General features: G+C 39.6%; 2 protein-coding genes and 1 long non-coding RNA gene across 8 annotated transcripts in view; 2 read left to right on the top strand and 1 right to left on the bottom strand.

Annotated features, from left to right (window-relative positions):
• Positions 1-84: 84 nt before the first annotated feature.
• Positions 85-4,028, top strand: cd302 (CD302 molecule). 2 transcript variants are annotated; one of them, XM_071473670.1, is made up of 6 exons: positions 85-529; positions 1,397-1,522; positions 1,648-1,758; positions 2,412-2,594; positions 2,721-2,741; positions 2,848-4,028. In XM_071473670.1, exons 1-6 carry the CDS (start codon positions 439-441, stop codon positions 3,048-3,050), a joined length of 735 nt encoding a protein of 244 aa, XP_071329771.1. In that variant the 5' UTR covers positions 85-438; the 3' UTR covers positions 3,051-4,028. The 2 variants fall into 2 exon arrangements, with proteins under 2 accessions (XP_071329771.1, XP_071329780.1); XM_071473679.1 differs by lacking the exon at positions 1,397-1,522 and having other exon boundaries at positions 93-529.
• A 270-nt stretch (positions 4,029-4,298) lies between these two features.
• LOC139617988 (uncharacterized) lies at positions 4,299-9,780 on the bottom strand. Its single transcript, XR_011689617.1, has 2 exons — positions 9,640-9,780; positions 4,299-7,230 (listed from the first exon to the last, which is right to left on the bottom strand). It is a non-coding gene; the product is annotated as an uncharacterized lncRNA (long non-coding RNA).
• The window catches only part of LOC139614965 (bromodomain adjacent to zinc finger domain protein 2B-like), a 50,197-nt gene continuing 41,933 nt past the window's right edge, over positions 8,807-17,070 (top strand). For 2 of the 5 annotated variants that reach the window (XM_071472872.1, XM_071472709.1), the window contains exons 1-2: positions 8,809-9,228; positions 16,270-16,312. In XM_071472872.1, the coding sequence (XP_071328973.1) occupies positions 9,202-9,228; positions 16,270-16,312 (70 nt within the window). In that variant the 5' untranslated portion in view covers positions 8,809-9,201. Of the gene's footprint in view, positions 9,229-9,607; positions 9,747-16,269; positions 16,313-17,070 lie in introns of those variants that run through there. The other 3 variants (XM_071472788.1, XM_071472943.1, XM_071473003.1) reach the window with 3 other exon arrangements.

The following is a 17,070-nucleotide window of genomic DNA, read 5'->3' as shown; positions in this document are numbered from 1 at the left end:
GTGCGCAAATTCAGCCAAATCTGGTCCAGAAGGGCCGGAGTTTCTCGTTCTTCTGCTTTTCTGTACTTTCCAGCCTAACACAACCGGCTGAAACACCGCGGATGTTTCATCACACTGCTGCGTAAAAGTTACGCAACTTTTCTTACGTAATAAAAATCGTTAATAATGTTGAACATGTTCTTGTTTTTTTGTTGTTTTTTCTACTTCTTCTGTACTTCTGTCCAAGCGTTAAAACAAGTCACAACATCGATTTGTTGAACCAGAGTGGGTGAAGAGTGGTCAGTCCAGATAAACCGTGCGGTGGGGCGTACAGGCCGTGTTTGTCCGTGGGCCGCTGTGCCGTGTGGGTGGGATTTCGCTCCCTGCAGCTGCCGCTTGAGGAAAGCGACGGTCGGAAAACTAGTCCGACGCTGCGAGACTCTTCCGGCCGCCGCTGTCATGGAGTCGCCGAGGAGAAGTCACCGCTTTGGATCATTGTTGCGCTGCGTTTTGGTGCTGTGTGCGCACCTGAAGTTGGCTTTGACGGCAGGTAGGAGTTTCACACTGGGTCTCAGCTTCAAACGAAATGAACGCGGTGTGTTGCGCTGCGGCCGAGAGTAGCGCTGCGCGGGCCTGTGCTGAAGTGAGAGCCGTCTCTAAACTTTTGTTTAAGTGCGGGGTTTCGGTCGATAAGCCATGTCCGTACTCATGTAAATGTATCACTGTCGTCAAAGCAGCTTCCTGAATGTCGCCGCTGTTGTTCTGCGTATGGCAACGCAACGCAACACAACACAACACAACAAAACACAACACAACACAACACAACACAACACAACACACCTGCAACTTGTGTCCTTCACTTATACTGTAAAACTTTTTGCAAAAGCAAATGGATCAGGATATGGATCAGACTTTATTTATTTATTTAGCTATTTATTTATTTATTTTGGAAAAGCAGTTGCTGGCGACACTTTAGTTTAAAGTGTACTCAAATCAGAAAAGTATCAACTATAACTTTGTATAAAGATAGGACAGCTCAGACAGAGTGGCAGCATGTGTGAGAGAAGTCTGACACACATTGGTTTTTGAATCAGTCTGAGAAGGACAGCAGAACTCCAGCAACCACCTGACCTCAAAGAACATGAAGCGGATGAAACATTGCCAAGGGGAACAGTGTCCGGCACAGTCAAACCTTATCTGTAATGAGGAACGATGGTCACAAGACAAGTCGAAACTGACCACCGTGGTAGTGCAACCTTGTATGGTACATTGGGGGGGGGGGGGGGGGGGGGGGGGGGGGGGGGGGGGGTTTACAAACATGTACAACTGTTGTAAAACTGTTGCAGCATCTTAAAATGTTTGATTTGGCTAAACAGACCAGACGCCAAGTCATGTTTTGTCCCGTGGCTCTCCTCAGATTGCCCTGCAGATGGACGCACCTGGGTGCCCTTTCAAGACAAATGTTACCACTTTGTCCATGGACAAGAAGAAAAGATCAAAAGCTATACTTTTGACAGAGCAAAAACCATCTGCCAAGGCTTTGGTACATGGGACATCTTGATGTTCAGTTTCAGTTTTTTTGTATCGAAGACAAAATGACAAATGTGCTGTTTTGTCAAAGTATGTGTAATTGTATTGTCATACTGTACATTGCTGATCTTTTTCCAGAGCTTTTGACCATACAGAGCGCAGAGGAGAACAACTTTGTCATCGAATATAGCCCGGAGGTGTGGAAAGGCACCGTCAACGTGTGGCTGGGAATGTATTATGACTCAAACAGTAAGTCCCATGTGACTGGAGGACTGTGAAAACATGCCGGCTAACTTCGATTAAATAACATCTAATGTCACCTAATCTAACTCTCGATAACAATCCAAAACTGAAAACTTTGCTCATCAACCTAATTTCAGTTGTTAGGAGGTAACCATGTTGAATTTTGTTTCAGATGTTTGGATGTTCTAACTCAAGGATAACTAACTAATCTACATATTTCTGAGAGATTTTAGGACAAGGTTATTGACCTTGCAAACGGTAGACTCAAGAGTTTCAATTCTTTTTGTCTGTGTCTCAGTTATTGCTCTGTTTTCCCATTAGACATGTCTGACTTAAAGAGTGTGAAATGCTGTCTGTTAGCTTGTTCCCTATTTTCTGCTAGTGCCAGCTACTTTTGAGAGCTCGGATGACAACACTGATTTATCCTGCTCTTTAAATCCTGGCGCAGCTGCAGGAAATCCTTTGTTTTTCATGGGAGGCACAGCGGAGGACTCTAAACCAAGACACATTAAACGTTTCAATTAGCGTAGAACCTGAGCAAGGAAAAGATGCCTATAGACTCCTTTTGCTGTAATTTTACATGGCTGACATTAACTATGATGGCGGTTGGTATTCTCACTCGCCGTCGTGCTGGAGTAGTGATTGGCGTGTCTTGTCAGGTGACGCCATGAGGTGGTTTGGCGAGGACCCTGTGAGATTCACTAACTGGGAGGCCAGCTCATCTCAATCAGATCTTGTGCTCATGGACACATGTGTGGCTCTGCATACCAACACAGGGAAGTGGGAAAATGTCAGCTGCCTGGAAGATGTGGAGAACGGAGTGATCTGTGAGACAGCTCAAAGTAAGATTTAGTTTTTTGTTGTTTTTTTTTTTTTTTTTTTTAACTTTGAGTCAATATGATTTCAGAAAATAAGGTTGGGATTGTTTTCGATTTGCCCTCACCCGTGTGTTTTTTTTTCCCCTTCAGAGGCAGAGGAAGCCAAGAAGAGTAAGTTCACCTTTGAGCTTTTTCCTTTTTGTTTCTTTACGTATTCCTCTGGGATTTTCGTGTTTATAGTCGTGACCTTCCTTGCATTGTAACTCGCCCTCCTCAGAACCCAGTGCACTGCTGTCCGCCCTGGTCATTCTCAGCGTGGTGGCTATCATGGGAGTCTCAGCAGTAATTTGGTTCCTGCACCATAAGCACAATCTGGGCTCCACTATCATGACAGCGTTCGAATACCACCCTCCGTTCCGGGTCCTGGACACAGACCAGTCCTGCTTGGTGGAGGCTGAGGAGACTGACAGCGTACCGTAGGAGAAACTTACTCTCCCTCGCACAATAGGAAGCACCAGGCCCTTCTCACTGCACACATGTCATGAGGCAGTTCTTGGGTAAACACACATCAATGTCATGACTCAAAATAATGTAATAAAGTGACCATGCTTACTTTGATACTAACCTCTTCACTGTGGCTTATGAACCTTTCACTCCTTCGTCTTTTTAGATTTTGTTTGTTTGTTTTGTTATCTGCACTAACAAAGACTCGCTAGAATCATCAGATTACAGATGACTTGGATAACATTTGGGATCATTATGTTTTTTCTCTCGATAAAAGAACATACTATTGCTTTTTGAAAGAGGGATGGAATAATGTGAGATCCAGAGCTCAGACTTTTTGTGGGCTGACAAAAATGTTTGCATTAACATAACGTTTGGAGATTTATAAGAGGCAGTTTTTTGTTGTTGTTTTTTTTTTTTTTTTTTTTTTTAATGTCTCAAATCGGTGCAGCAGAGGCTTCGACATCCTGGATCAGGCTTCAAAAATGCTGCATTTTACTGTACATTCTCACTAATGCACAAAGTGTGTTTTTATTCCACCCTAGCTGGAAGAATTTTATAACACAGGCTCTCTGTTATAAATTTGTTATCTTCAAGCCCAAGCTGAGATAATTCTGATGACATCATAAGGGTTAGTTTCTCGGACATTGTACAGCTTCCTCCTCATCATTAGACTGTATAATACAACCGTCTTTAAAGGCTGAATAGTCCTCCACATGACAAGTCAACTGTTAGGTATCCCTTCATGTAGTATTCATAGAAGCAGGAATTCTCAATCACAAGCTATCAAGGGCACATGTAAATAGCTTTATCTGAATGAGCAATTGTCTGGTTACTGCATGTATGTAAATGTAGCCAATGAAGTGAAGTTCCACAGCCCATAAAGCAGACTTATTCTTTCCAGGTATCCTATTGTAATGGAAAACCATACCCAAATAAATACTGCCACTGAGACGTCCCGACCAATTTCCCTGCATTTTATCAAGTGGGCTTTGTGGGCTGTATGCTTTTTACCGTCTTTCTTTTGTGTTGGTGAAAAGCATTCAGCCCGTTCTCTAACAAAAATATGACCAGTAAATTTGAAATTGTTATTTCAGAATGTTTTCAAGGTGGCTATCATGATAATAATTGATGTCCACAGTTTGTTTTACTGTATTGTTTAAGTGGCCAAAAGGTGTGTGTGTGTGTGTGTGTGTGTGTGTGTGTGTGTGTGTGTGGGGGGGGGTTTGTTTTCCTGCCCAATGAACACCACTGTGTTTGGCTGTGTAAAGGGTGTATTGCAGAGCAATGGCAAATATATTTCTTATTACTGTTCTATACTTTCAACAGCATGAACGCTTTTGTGCAATATCTGACATTAATTTGGCAGAATCTGAGCCCTTGTGTGTTTTTCATAATAAAGTATGTTTGATTATAACAATGGCTTCATTTTGTATATTGAGTTGATCTGAGTCAGAAAGTTATATTCAGCAATAACCAAAATTATTTCTAGTAGTATGCAGGCAGTAATATGTCACCTTTCAGTCTTGGGTTGTCACAGCAGTGTTACAAGTCTCCAAGTTGAGAAAGAGGACTGACCATGCTCTGTTCTGTGTGATCTATATAGAACATTCCTGCTATATATATACGTGTCAATGCATAATTGAGGAGAAAAAGATGAATTAGGACACCAAAATTGGGGATAGAGTCTAATTAGTTCTGAAAGGATATCTAAATCACTGTCATCTGAAAAGTGTCACTCCTTCCAAATGTCCAGTGGCTCTGTTGACATCTCAGCATGGTCCAAGATGAAATAGAAGTGAGAGAAGTCAGCAGGAAATCTTTTTTTTTTTTCCCCCTTCCCATTCATGCACATCTAATTTTAGACTTCCAATAAGCCTGTCATCCAACAAATTCTCTTTAAGTCATGGCTGCATGCGTCTCTTTTTGTTGAGTTCTTTCTCTCAATGTTTTTAACACCTAGAAAGATTTATCAAAGTTATTTATGGGCCGACATAATAGAGATGTGGCACCGCTACAGAAGCAAAACAATAACCTTTTTCACCCCGACTCCTTCCTGATAATTTCAAGATTTGGCCACCAGGTGGGACACTGAATCACATTATGTCAACTCTCATTTTCTCTGATGCTGCAGAGAAGGCGTCATTTCTTCAAAGTCTATTGATAATGTCTGTTGAACCTATTCAGGTCTATAATTTGTTGTGATGCTACACATATCTCTTTCACCAGTTCTAACAGAAAAGTGTTTATTGACATACAGAAGGGTGGTTTCCTGCAGTTGCTTTCCTGCACAGGCAATTATGATGATTATAATAATTAATTGCCGAACACTAGCACACCAAAAAGCCTCATTAGATTTTTTTTTTCTTTTAAGTAATAGAGTTAAATTTAATTAATGATTAACCTTTTGAGGCATATTAATTTGTTTTGTTTTTTTGCAAACACAACGTAACTGATTTATCCTGTTACCTCCCTGAAACTGTCTTTTCTGTTTAACTGGGATGTGTGTATTTTATTATCACAGCGGGGCTGTTGTCTCGTCACAAAGGCTGTAATGGCCTATTTGCGCTTAAATAATGGCAAAATTATTTCATTCACACATCTGCCACAGCACAGCTTGGAGCAGAAGGAGGTCGATGCTGACCCAGAATGACAAATTAAAATGGACATTGGTATGCATGAGTATGACATACAGCAGCATGACAGATAGAATGAAAATAAGAGTCAGGCTAGATCACAAGACATAAGTTCATCAAGCATGTGAATTACCAAGTTATGTGCCAATAACGTGCAATACAGAATTAAAAAACAACCCATTGGCTTGCTCATAGACTTCACAATGTCATTACCTTGCAAATACATAGGTTACAATACCGAGTCTGGCTTACAGAGGTCAGAGTCAGTGAGAGATCCACCCTGCCTTTCTGCTTTTACCCCAGCCCCATGTCTTTTTTTCTCAAGATTCAACTAGATATTTCTGTTCTTGCTCATCTTGTCTGTCTCATCCTTCATGTTCCTGGTTTTTCCTGGGAAAGGTGTCTGTACACAAAAGTGTAGAGCATCTGTTTCTCATGTCCTGTAAAGCTGAGGTTTCTCCCCCATTTACTATACTGGAACATACTCCTTTTAACAGAGGAAAACAAAAGTCCCTGTTTACGTTTGCTCTCTGATCAGCTATTTAGATATATTATAATCTATTTTATGTCAAGGTATGGCATACTATGCTTCTTTTTCTTTACCACCCACAGAGCTAGTCTTAATTACATTACAATTTGTACATGTAAAATGAATGCCTAAATCTGCTTTTATTTTCTTTATCAGTTTTAATAGAAAAACACATATTTGCATGTGTTTTATGCAAAATAAATGAAATACTTATTGTATTTGAGTTTAAACTGCATATTTCAGAGACCAAAACATGTGCTCATACACACAGCTGTAAACATAAGCAATGAATGGACCCCGTTTTTAGCTCGCTTAGTCATTTTCTAAATCAAATGCATGTGCGGTGCTGGGAGGCTTTGGTGTTAAAGCCTCAGAGTACTGAGTGCTGACATGATTAAAATCTGTATTATTTAAATATGTCACAGGAAAAAAAAAAAAAAAAAATCAATGACAGTGAGTCCAACTCCTGTGCCTTAAGGGTATCCTGAGCTTTCTGAGGACTGATAGAAAAATAATAATTAAAAACAAAAGCACCGTCTTAATTTGTTTTCCATCAGTCTCCAGAGAGATCATCTTTGCTGTGTCTTTGGTATCTCATTATACTTTCTAATCAAGACTCTTTAAAAATCCCTTTAAAGAGGACAGGCTGTTTGCCCTTCCCCCAGCATGCTGCTTGCATTGCAGCCACCGACTGCAACTTATTATGTTACAAATGACCAAGGTAGGCTGACATTCTGATTGTACAATATGAAAAACGAGGGTACTCTCATGTTGGAAAAACCACAGGCGGAAAAGGCTTTTGAAAGTGATGTCGCTCTGATCTCTTCCATGGATCATTCTCTCTAATGAAGATTGTCCAATTTAATTAAAAACCCAGGTATCCTGTGGGTCGGCTGACGAATTTATCAAATCATTTTCTCTCCCTCACCATGTGTGTCAATCCAGCCAGGTTTTCGCTCAGTCCAGTCAGTCGCTCCTGTGACTGCAGCATCTACAATGACACAGAATTAGAGGGGGAGAAAAATCAATGAGCACGAGGGACGGTGAACAAGCAAATAAACCTGTTTTTAAATCACAAATGCTGATCAAGGATTTTTTTTTTTCCCTCTGCATCTTTTATTCAAACGTGCCTTTGTGCCTTAATCACTGTATCCAATTAGCTCATGTACATTGTGCTATGGCAAAAGGTGCAGTAACTTGAATTGAAATCCATTCTGTCCCCTGAACACTGAAACACAGTTTCTTGTTTCTCTTTAAGAATTGCATCATATTTTTTTGAAGCACATTACGCATTGGTGCCACTTACTGTGATTACAAGTGACACTTGTAGTTACAGTAGAAACCTCATTACCTTAGTTCTAACCTCCTGAAAAAGCAAAGATTATATATTATTTGTGATCAACCGCACTACATCAGTCCACATTTTGATACATTTCCAACGTATTTCCATTACACTGTGTTGTAAATGTTTGTTTCTGATGTCTGTGGCCAACTGCATGCTTGCTTAACGATCGGGGAAAAAAAAGGCAGATGGTAGTTCTTGGCCAAATGGGGTCCTGAATCACTCACTTATTTAACATGAATGTATAGCTGACAGTTTCTGTATCACACTTTAAGCTTGATTTGGTCCTTGTCTGACCATAGCAGTCCACACATGTGGACAAAACAGAAGAAAAAAAAACATAATTCACACACTGATATGTACATTCTCTTCGATGTAAAGATTGAGCTTGTCTTTTTAGGATGGAGGCATAGACTCCCCATACATTGAAACATTCTTTTTCAAGTATTTGGAAAGAAATCACCTAGTTTCTAAATGAATTTGCACCCTTATTTCCCAGCACTGTTGGACCGTAATAACACCCTTTCCTTATTTTAAGATTGATCTTATTTATTGGTTTCCTATTGCATGGTACTTTTTCTAATGAATGATCCTTCTTGTTTTTGACTCTGTATGAGCATGTCTTCATTTGTGTTTCTTGCCATGCTTCAAGACACATTTTGCATACCCTACTGGAGAATTAAAGTCTGGACTGCTACGCTGTAAAACAGCCACAATGAATCCGTCTCTCGGTCAGTTTTACCTTCTGATATTACACTACACTTTGCACTCTCGCTCACCGTCAACAACACCTGTATTGCCTGCCCCCTCTGGTTATTAATTACAAAGCAAGATGAGAGTGTATGCGGTGGAGGCTACCACTAAATGCATGTGGCAGCGTGTGCTTAAACCTTATTCTGCACCTATTCCCCCAGACAGGTGACTGAAATAGCTTATCATCTTTATAAAATCAATTTAAATGGTCATAAATAAACCCTAAATATTGTGGCATCTGAAAAATGAAAAATAAAACAGCTGGAGGAGGAGGAGGAGGGGAGGGGGGGGGGGGGGGGGGGGGGCTGTGTCTTCACTGTCTCACCAAGGATGTGGAGGAAACTAAAAGCACCTGAAACTAACGCTCCGGTTTGTACGTGTGTTGTCAATAGAGTCGTGAGCAGCAATAACTAATCATTAATCAATGCAATTTTTGACAATACTTGCACCGCCGTTTAACCCGCGGCGCGTCATTTCTCGGCGGGGTTTGCGTCCGTCTGCGGGGCTGACGCTGGCTGTCAGCCTGTGCACTTGCCGGCTGCGGGTTTGAGGACAAAAGTTTGCATTGTAGGAGCCGTGAGCTGACGTCACTTCTCTTGAGTTGCTCGGAGTGAGACGGAGGAGAGAAGAAGAAGAAGAAGAAGAAGAAGAAGAAGAAGAAGAAGAAGAAGAAGAAGAAGAAGAAGAAGAAGAAGAAGAAGAAGAAGAGTCGCTTCAACCTCCAGCACGTCCAGATAACTGAACTCCCGGACTCAATTAACTCATCAGTTTGTGTGCCCCCCCCCTTCATTCAGCTCACTCGACATCCCTTTAAACTGCGCAAAACTGGGAAGTAAATTAATACCGTTTTTTTTCCCTTCTTCTTTAATGAAAACACCGATTTTCAACGACAAGGTGAGTTTAATTGTTTGTGTGTTTCCTCTCCTGAGTTTGCAACCGTAGCTTGCTGGATGTTACTCACTAACGTAACGGTCAGTGATGTTATTTCACAGGTTTCTGCTGTTGGGGGGCTAACAGCTAAGCTAACGTTTCTTTGCTAAACCAGCGGCATCCTTCCCCACACTTGCCACACTGAAAGCGTCACCCGCCCCGTGAGTTAAACACTGATTAAAAAGAGAGAGAGAAAAGTTAACGTCAAAGTACATTTAGCGTTTCTTAACTTTATCCGGGATGTAACCGCCTCCATGTTTAAATCCTAACTTTGAGTGTTCTGACCCGGAGTTGAGCAACTAACGTTAACACGACGCCGGTATTTGCTTGGCACAGACGGACGGAGCAGGCAGTGCTGCTCCGTCTTGTCATTACCTTGCAGCATGGATCTTGTCTTTGTTGCCAGCTGGTCCACACTCTGCGGATCCGACGTTATGTCCAGAAACGTCGTTAATGGCCGGACGACGAGGACATGAACATGAGTAAGATTGTCAGGATATTTGGCTTTAAGCTCACAGTACGCTTCTTGTGTATCATTTAAAAAAAAAAAAAAAAGAAAAGTAGTGTGTTGCTGCCTGTGCACGTCAGCGGTTGTTGTGGTTTTACGCTTCGTGTGACAACATGACACGAAAATAGCCAACAACTGTATATAATGCAGGTGGGCTTTCTTACTGTTTCAGCTTCTGCGTTTTGCAAAATGTTATTTGTAGTCAGCGTTAAAGCCGGGCTGCCCGCTGGTCTCGTCTCCCCCCGCTGTCTCCTCTTTTTGTGGCTTCCTCTTAAAGGAAAGCGCAGCTAATGCTGCAGCTGCGGTCTGGGCTGAAATTTACCCTTTGAGATTATGACAATACCCTCCATTTTTCTGCTTTCATATTAACAACAAGGCATTCGCCATCTTGGGCTATTTAAATTAGCGCTGTCTATTTGAACGGTGGTTATCTGAACTTAAGTTGTGAAACTTTCAAGGAGAAAAGATCTGATAGGTGCGACGGTAATTCCTGTTGAACTGAAATGGAAAGCTATATTTTAGTCACACAAAAATGTAAAATGTTTTTGGGAGTTACATTTTTTTTAAATTTTTTTTTACTTACTTACTCAAAACTGATTGGGTGTGTTAAAAAGCTGCAACCCGACCACTTTTGTCTGTCTGTGATGATATGCCACACATTTGGTTTAGCCCCAGAAATTCAGTTTTTAAGCCTTGTAGTAGCTGGCATATATTCAGTGCCACAGGCCGAAACTAGGCCTAACCTCCTATGCAGAAATTGGGGCATTTAAACATTGCCCTGATTTCTTCCCTTAGTACTATATGTTTTTTTTATGTTAATCCTACTTAGCTTACTCTAAATTTGAAGAAACATTCATTACACCTCTCTGTCAGCTCTGGACAGACACAGAAGAACAAACTAAAAAAAAAACAGAAAACTTTTTGTACATTTTAAGAACAATATCAAGGGATATTTTAAAGTGGTCCCACCTATTGCCCCTGAAATTAATTAAGACCATGCTTGAGATAACATAAACATCACTAGGCCTTTTCTTTGCAGAAATCTTGACTAGTGTTATTCAGTAACATTAAGGGAGGCTCTGTCAAGTATTCCTGTAAGCCTTGACACAGTCAGTTAACCAGCATGCACAATACCAGGACCGGGAAACTGAAGCAGCTACATGGAATTCAGTTAATGCCAATTTTGTTATTTACATGTGATTTTCTTAACCCTGACATGTCAGAAAGTCTTTTGTGAAGAAAAGGTCTTGATTTTTAAGATAATGTTAGACAAGATCTTTTCTCTGGCAATGAACCTGTATTAGTCCCTTTCAAACTTTGTCATGGCAGCATCAACATTGCTTATTTCTTTTGCGGGAGTTTGTGATGCACTGTGATCTGTGAAAAACTGGTCTCAGGGTCCAAATTGGACTATAGAGCTTATTTTGATAGTGTTCATTTAACTTCTCATCATTTAGTTTGCTTTGGCAGGCATCTTTTGTTTGCTGCAGAGTGGAGCTGATTTGTCTTTACAGTTATAATTGATAGTAATGAACTAGCGTGTGGCCTTTGCACACACAATCTCAGTGAAATGGCAGTAAACATTATTCCTGTTGAAGTTCATCATTTAAATGGCTTCAGTAGCCAAGGCAGTGAGATAAATCAGATCACAACCTTGATGTGTTATGCATGCATCTAGTAACTGCCAATGAATCAAAACACAGGTAGAAGGTCACTAAATTTGCCTCATTTATTCAGAGCTCATGTCCTTGAAAACCTCTGCAGAGAGAACAATGTTTATGTGCTTTGTACTGGGCTCTGAATATGAGCTTTTAACATCAAAATCAAAGGAGTCAGCATCTTGTCATTTGAATGTTAAAAAATTTGCAGGGTTTTGCTCTTCCAGGCTCCTAATGCAAATGTAGCCCATGGTTGCTAAAAGACATAAAACAGCACTTTTAAATGTTAGCAGGCCTATCAGTCAAATATTTTCAGTCATTTTTCAGAAATATATCATTTGATTATACATTTTTAATTGTATAACATTACAGAACTACTAGGCTATGAGGCTGTGTTAGGTGTGTCAGATCTATTTTTTTTCTTTTGCTGAATTGGTCACAGTGCTCAAATGTGGATCACATTAAACATGCCCTGTGTGTCTGACTTTTGATGCACCTCTTGGTATTCTTACAGAATATGAGAGGGTCTCTTTTTATGTTCCTTTGGTTCTTTTAAAAGTGCCCTTCTTTCCTTTGGCCTTTTGAGAGGGCCAAAGGGAAAAAAACAGGTCTGCTAATAATTGTGTTTTCACCCATTTTCACCCTGTCTCTCTATTCTTACCCTTTCCACAAGTTTGCACTCATTAATCAAAGATGCTGGACTCCTGCTGAGGGCTGAGCAGGTTTATCAATTTGGCAGGCAGCTTGCTGTAAGGAACAGTGCAGACGCTCTTAACACACAAGCATAAATAAATCTATGGTCTTTATATGCAAGCCCTGAAGGTTAATGCTGTATAATTCAGTGCACCCTCTTTGTCTGCTGTGATTGATGTTTTTAAACATGTAAGGCTTGACAGGATTCCCTTTTTGTAGGTCAGTGTTGACACTTTATGATTGGGTGAGCTTGGGGGGAGCGGCACAAGGGAGGTGGATTATTAGGAATATGTCAGGGTGATTACTCTTTTTCACTCATCTTCCTGGTCTATTTTCTCTCCGCCCGGAGATGCTTATCCTGGTGCTGTATTTGAACCAATGATGCTTTTGAGATTGAAGTCTCCCTGCTGTGTTAATGGGACTGATGTTTAAAATGCTAGTGGCCTGGTCTGTTTGTTTAGCTGTTTAGTATGTATTTGTGTCCTTTGCTGCAGAAATTGCGGGCCAGCTGCAGGCCATGGATGAATTAGCTCCATATTCATAATTCCAGGCCAGGTAGCTGCATACAGTAATACAGTCCTTTTGTCCTGTTGCTGTCGTAAACCATTCCACTCTCTCACAAAGACTGTGCCTCAGCAGCTCCCCTTTTTTATTGATCCTCATGCATTTGAAATCTGGTCACTGCTTGCCACAAACACTTCCCACTACTGCAACTCTTAGTATGAAAATTTTTTTTTCCTTCTTATTTTGAAAGTACGTACCTCATCATTACGGACTCTACAACCACAAATAGACCGTGCTACATTATATTTAGATAACCTGAAGTGTTTTATCTCTATAATTTACATCAGGTATTTCACACCAATATGTAGGCACGCCTATGGTTTGGTTGTTGCTCATTCTTTTCAACGGAAGTCGTAGTTTTGCTGAATGTGAAGCGAGAGCTTGCTCTTTGGTTTTGGTTCATATTGGTTTTAATTATGCAAATTTTGTTGTGGTTGATGTTGCCAGCATTGTTCATTCATAGACCTGATACCACAGTAATATTTTGTGTGATAGAATCTCAATATCTTTACAAACCATGTGCATATGAGACAATTTTGTATTAGTAAAATATGTAATGAGGGAACATAATTTTGCCCATTTTATGACTTTCCTCAGCATAGAATGTTTATATGAGACCTATATCAACAAATGTTTACTGTCCATGTTTTCACTCGGTTAATCCCACATGTACATGTGCAGAAGGGAACTAAGGTATGTGTGGGAAAACACATGGAACCATTTTTTGGTTCATTTTTATCAGAATTGGTTAGAGATAGTGGTGGTTTGTTAGAGCTGAGAGTGTGATGGTAAGAAATGAAGAAAAGACACTGAGATGCTGCACGCCTATTCATAGCAAACAAAATGTCCAAGCTGAAAAACTCAAATCATGTAGAAAAAGGACTGCCAAAGAGACTATGACGAAGGAACCTGCTATTGGTACAGGGGTTACCCGTTATTACTCATGACTTAGTAAACAGCATTCTGTGCAGGGAGCCCAGTGTCATTATCTGTTCTTTAAATGACGACATGGAGGCAGATAGATGGCTAGCTGAGTAATCTGAGAGGGCTCATCCTTGTAGAAGTTCAAAGACTTGTTGTAAACAGTCCATTATTTCAGACTGGAGGATGACCTTTTTACTCCTGATATTGAATGAAACATTCAAGTGTAGAAGACAATAATCTCTCTTACACTAGTATTCACACTACAAAATGACACAAATGGAAAAGTACCAAGACCGGTGTGTAGGACACAAAGCCAGTGTTACTGCTACTGATGTAAGTTATGAGAGATCCAGTACTGTTCACATTCATAGCTGATTTAGAAAGTATAGATGGGGGATAATAGCATCCCTATATCAGACAATAATTAAGACAGATGAAAGTGGCACATCTTCAATCCACTGCCATTTTGCTTTTAAACTCCTTTTTGTGTAGACATTTTTAAAAGGATCAGCTTTATTGGGGTGGGTCATTAAAATGTGATGTGAGGCCATTGCACTTGTCTTTGTAAACATTTTGTGATAATCCAAATTAGTCTTGTAGATATGTGGCAATCAGTAATGTTAACCTGTAATGTCCAAATTGAATGTCTTTTAAAATCAATGGATGTACATATCGGGCTTTCTTGACAAGCAGTTTAATGTTGTGTTGAGTCATCAAATGGTATTTTGAGTTTCTTCAGAACAACATACAGGTTATATAGTTGGTGTAAGAAAAATGTTGAGTACTCTAATATGTTCTAATTATTTTATCAACATGAATATAAAGGGTAATTATAATAAACCAACAGCTTCAAGACAGGATATGTTTGGCTTTTTTTAATAGTAATGTCTAACAGTGAAAGCCAGTGAATGCCTGTTTGCCATGAGTATAGGACTTTTGCAAAATTTTATTTTCTTGTTTTTGAGTTTTAATTTCATTAAACATATACGTTTCAGGGGGGAAAAACTCATGGGAAGGCTTCTGCTCTTATTTCTGACTTAAGACTTGTACTGTAATTTGTTAACCTGAGCACAATCTTAAATGTTCCACATCAACAGGGCATTGTGGAGTGCCTGTAATTTTCTTTAATTACTATGTGAATAAAACCTCTTGATTTTATCCTGCTCAGACAGAAGCTCACTCCTTTGATAAAATTAGCTGGCTTCCAGCCATTTTTACTTCCACCAAGGAGGTTATGTTTTCACCCATGTCTGCTTTTTTGTTTGTTTGTCAGTAGGATTATGGAAAAAAAAGTTCTAAATTGATTTGTACCAAATTTGGTGGAGGGATGGGGCATGGGGAGAGCCCATTAAATTTTGGGGCTGATCCAGATCATTTACTATGATTTTTGAGTGGCTGTTTAGTCAAAATAGACTATGAGGAAAGCAGCATAGATTTGAGCTGTTCAAAATCAAACATCAGTGCATTAGTCTAACCTAACATGAGGAGTATCCTACAGTGAGATACAGTAAGATAGCTTACAGCTTATCTGTATGTCATACTCAAGTGATAATATGGACGTTAAAAACCTTAGTGACTGTTATTGACAGACCTAAAAATGGTTGTGATTTAGGTCAGAGTTACTATACAGGGCCATGACTTTGGTAGAGAGACCTTAGACTTCGGGATCAGAATCAGAATCAGTTTTATTGCCAAGTAGGTTCTCACATACAAGGAATTTGTTCTGGTCATTGGTGCAAAACAGTAACATAGGAAGAAGGAAAAGAGCATAAACAAGATTGCGAACAAGACACTTGAAGATAAATAGAATAAAATTAAAATAAAATTAAAGGTAAATTTAAAGATTTTTGGGGGGGGGCTTTATTTGACAGGACAGTAGAGAGTGACAGGAAATGGGCAGAGAGAGAGGGGGGGAATGACACACAGAAAAGAATCGGGCCGGTCGGGAGTCGAACTGGTAAGAGCTAAGAGCATCAGCTCATGTGGTACGCACCCTAACCACTCTGCTGTTGGGCCGCCCCATTAAAAGTAAATTTAAAAGTAAAATAGTTACAACAAAGATATGGAACATTTATAATTTGTGACTAATTGACGATTGAGTGATGTATGAATACTTAAAAAGATTTAAATGATTCAGGGCGGGCTCAATGATCGCAGCTGGTCCAGGCTCAATTTCCTTTACATCCCCAACAAAATGAACCAGATGAAGACATAAAAAGTATACATATGTATGCATACAGTATGTTTATTATCGGCTGCTTTGTCAGAGTATGAACTTTAATAAAAAATGCCTTATTAACCAATAGAATATCAGTAGAAAGTGTAGACTTTAATGCTTAATATGTGAGTATTTTACAGAATAAAAGTTTTAGTCTACTTAAATTGAAAATTTGTGTCTTAATGTCACTGAGTGCTGGCTAAATAGCTACATAACTGACCATAATCCAATTTAATTTCAGTGTGTTTTCTGTGTGAGGAGTAGTTTGGTTCTTCTTTTTTTTATTTTTGGCTGATATTTAGAATGGATAATTCATCTTCCCTCGGGTCTATATTACCATTTTTATTTCATTTTCATGGAGCTTTCAGATAGGAATAATGCTGAGTGAGTAAATCGATAAAATCAAGCAATAAATCTGCCGTTGTTGTCTCGTGTTTCAGGTGCAGAGTGGTGATGTCACAGAACTGAGGATAGTCTCACACAGTAAGTATCTGTTTACATCAACCACCCATTGTCCATCTCTATAAAGTGCTTCTTTTGATTTTTATAGGAAGGAAAAACCAGTTTGCTTTGTGAAATTGGAAAAAGTAACCCATGAATGGAAATGACGGACTAAGTGGAACACCTCATTTTAAAGTATTATTTAGGTATAGGATTAGAATTTTCCAATTAGGTTGAGATTTAACAAAGTCCTCTTTTATGAAATTAGTTTGTGCTGCATTACACTTTGCTCTCATTTTGTGTGTATCTAATTAATTCCTGTCTTTCTTAGAATTAGAGTGTCAAGGCTACAGAACACATTTAAATCCCTTGGGGGAGAGAAGAAAACTTTTTTGACTATAGGGTATTTTAAGATAAATTACTGTGAGTTAAACAGGGGTAATTGGTGGGTTTGGAGCTATTGTTTGGCTTTGTTTTAAAATTAAATTTTGGGTACTCCCCATATAGTAACTTTTATACAGATGCTTCATGGCTGCTATTAAAAATTAAATTGTTGCCCCAAGACAGAGATGGCGGGTATATCAAATTCAGTTCCCTGTGTTTTCTCTCTTATATCGTCCCTACTCTGACTAATTTTGTACTTCTCAACTCTTTCAACATTGAGTAGTATCCTAAAAGCGAAAGTGTGGAACCGCTCACTTGACTTTTATGAAGCAAAGAATGTTGAAATTGTGCCTTGAAATTCATGGCATGTACACGGCCACCTCTTGACCTACAGTAGAGGAAAAGTCTCCTACTGT

This window comes from Trachinotus anak, unplaced genomic scaffold (genome assembly GCF_046630095.1).
Source record: "Trachinotus anak isolate AG129_WGS33_773 ecotype Australia unplaced genomic scaffold, CSIRO_AGI_Tana_v1 ptg000001l, whole genome shotgun sequence".
NCBI classification, from domain to species: Eukaryota; Metazoa; Chordata; class Actinopteri; order Carangiformes; family Carangidae; genus Trachinotus; species Trachinotus anak.
This window is presented reverse-complemented; position numbering and strand designations above follow the sequence as displayed.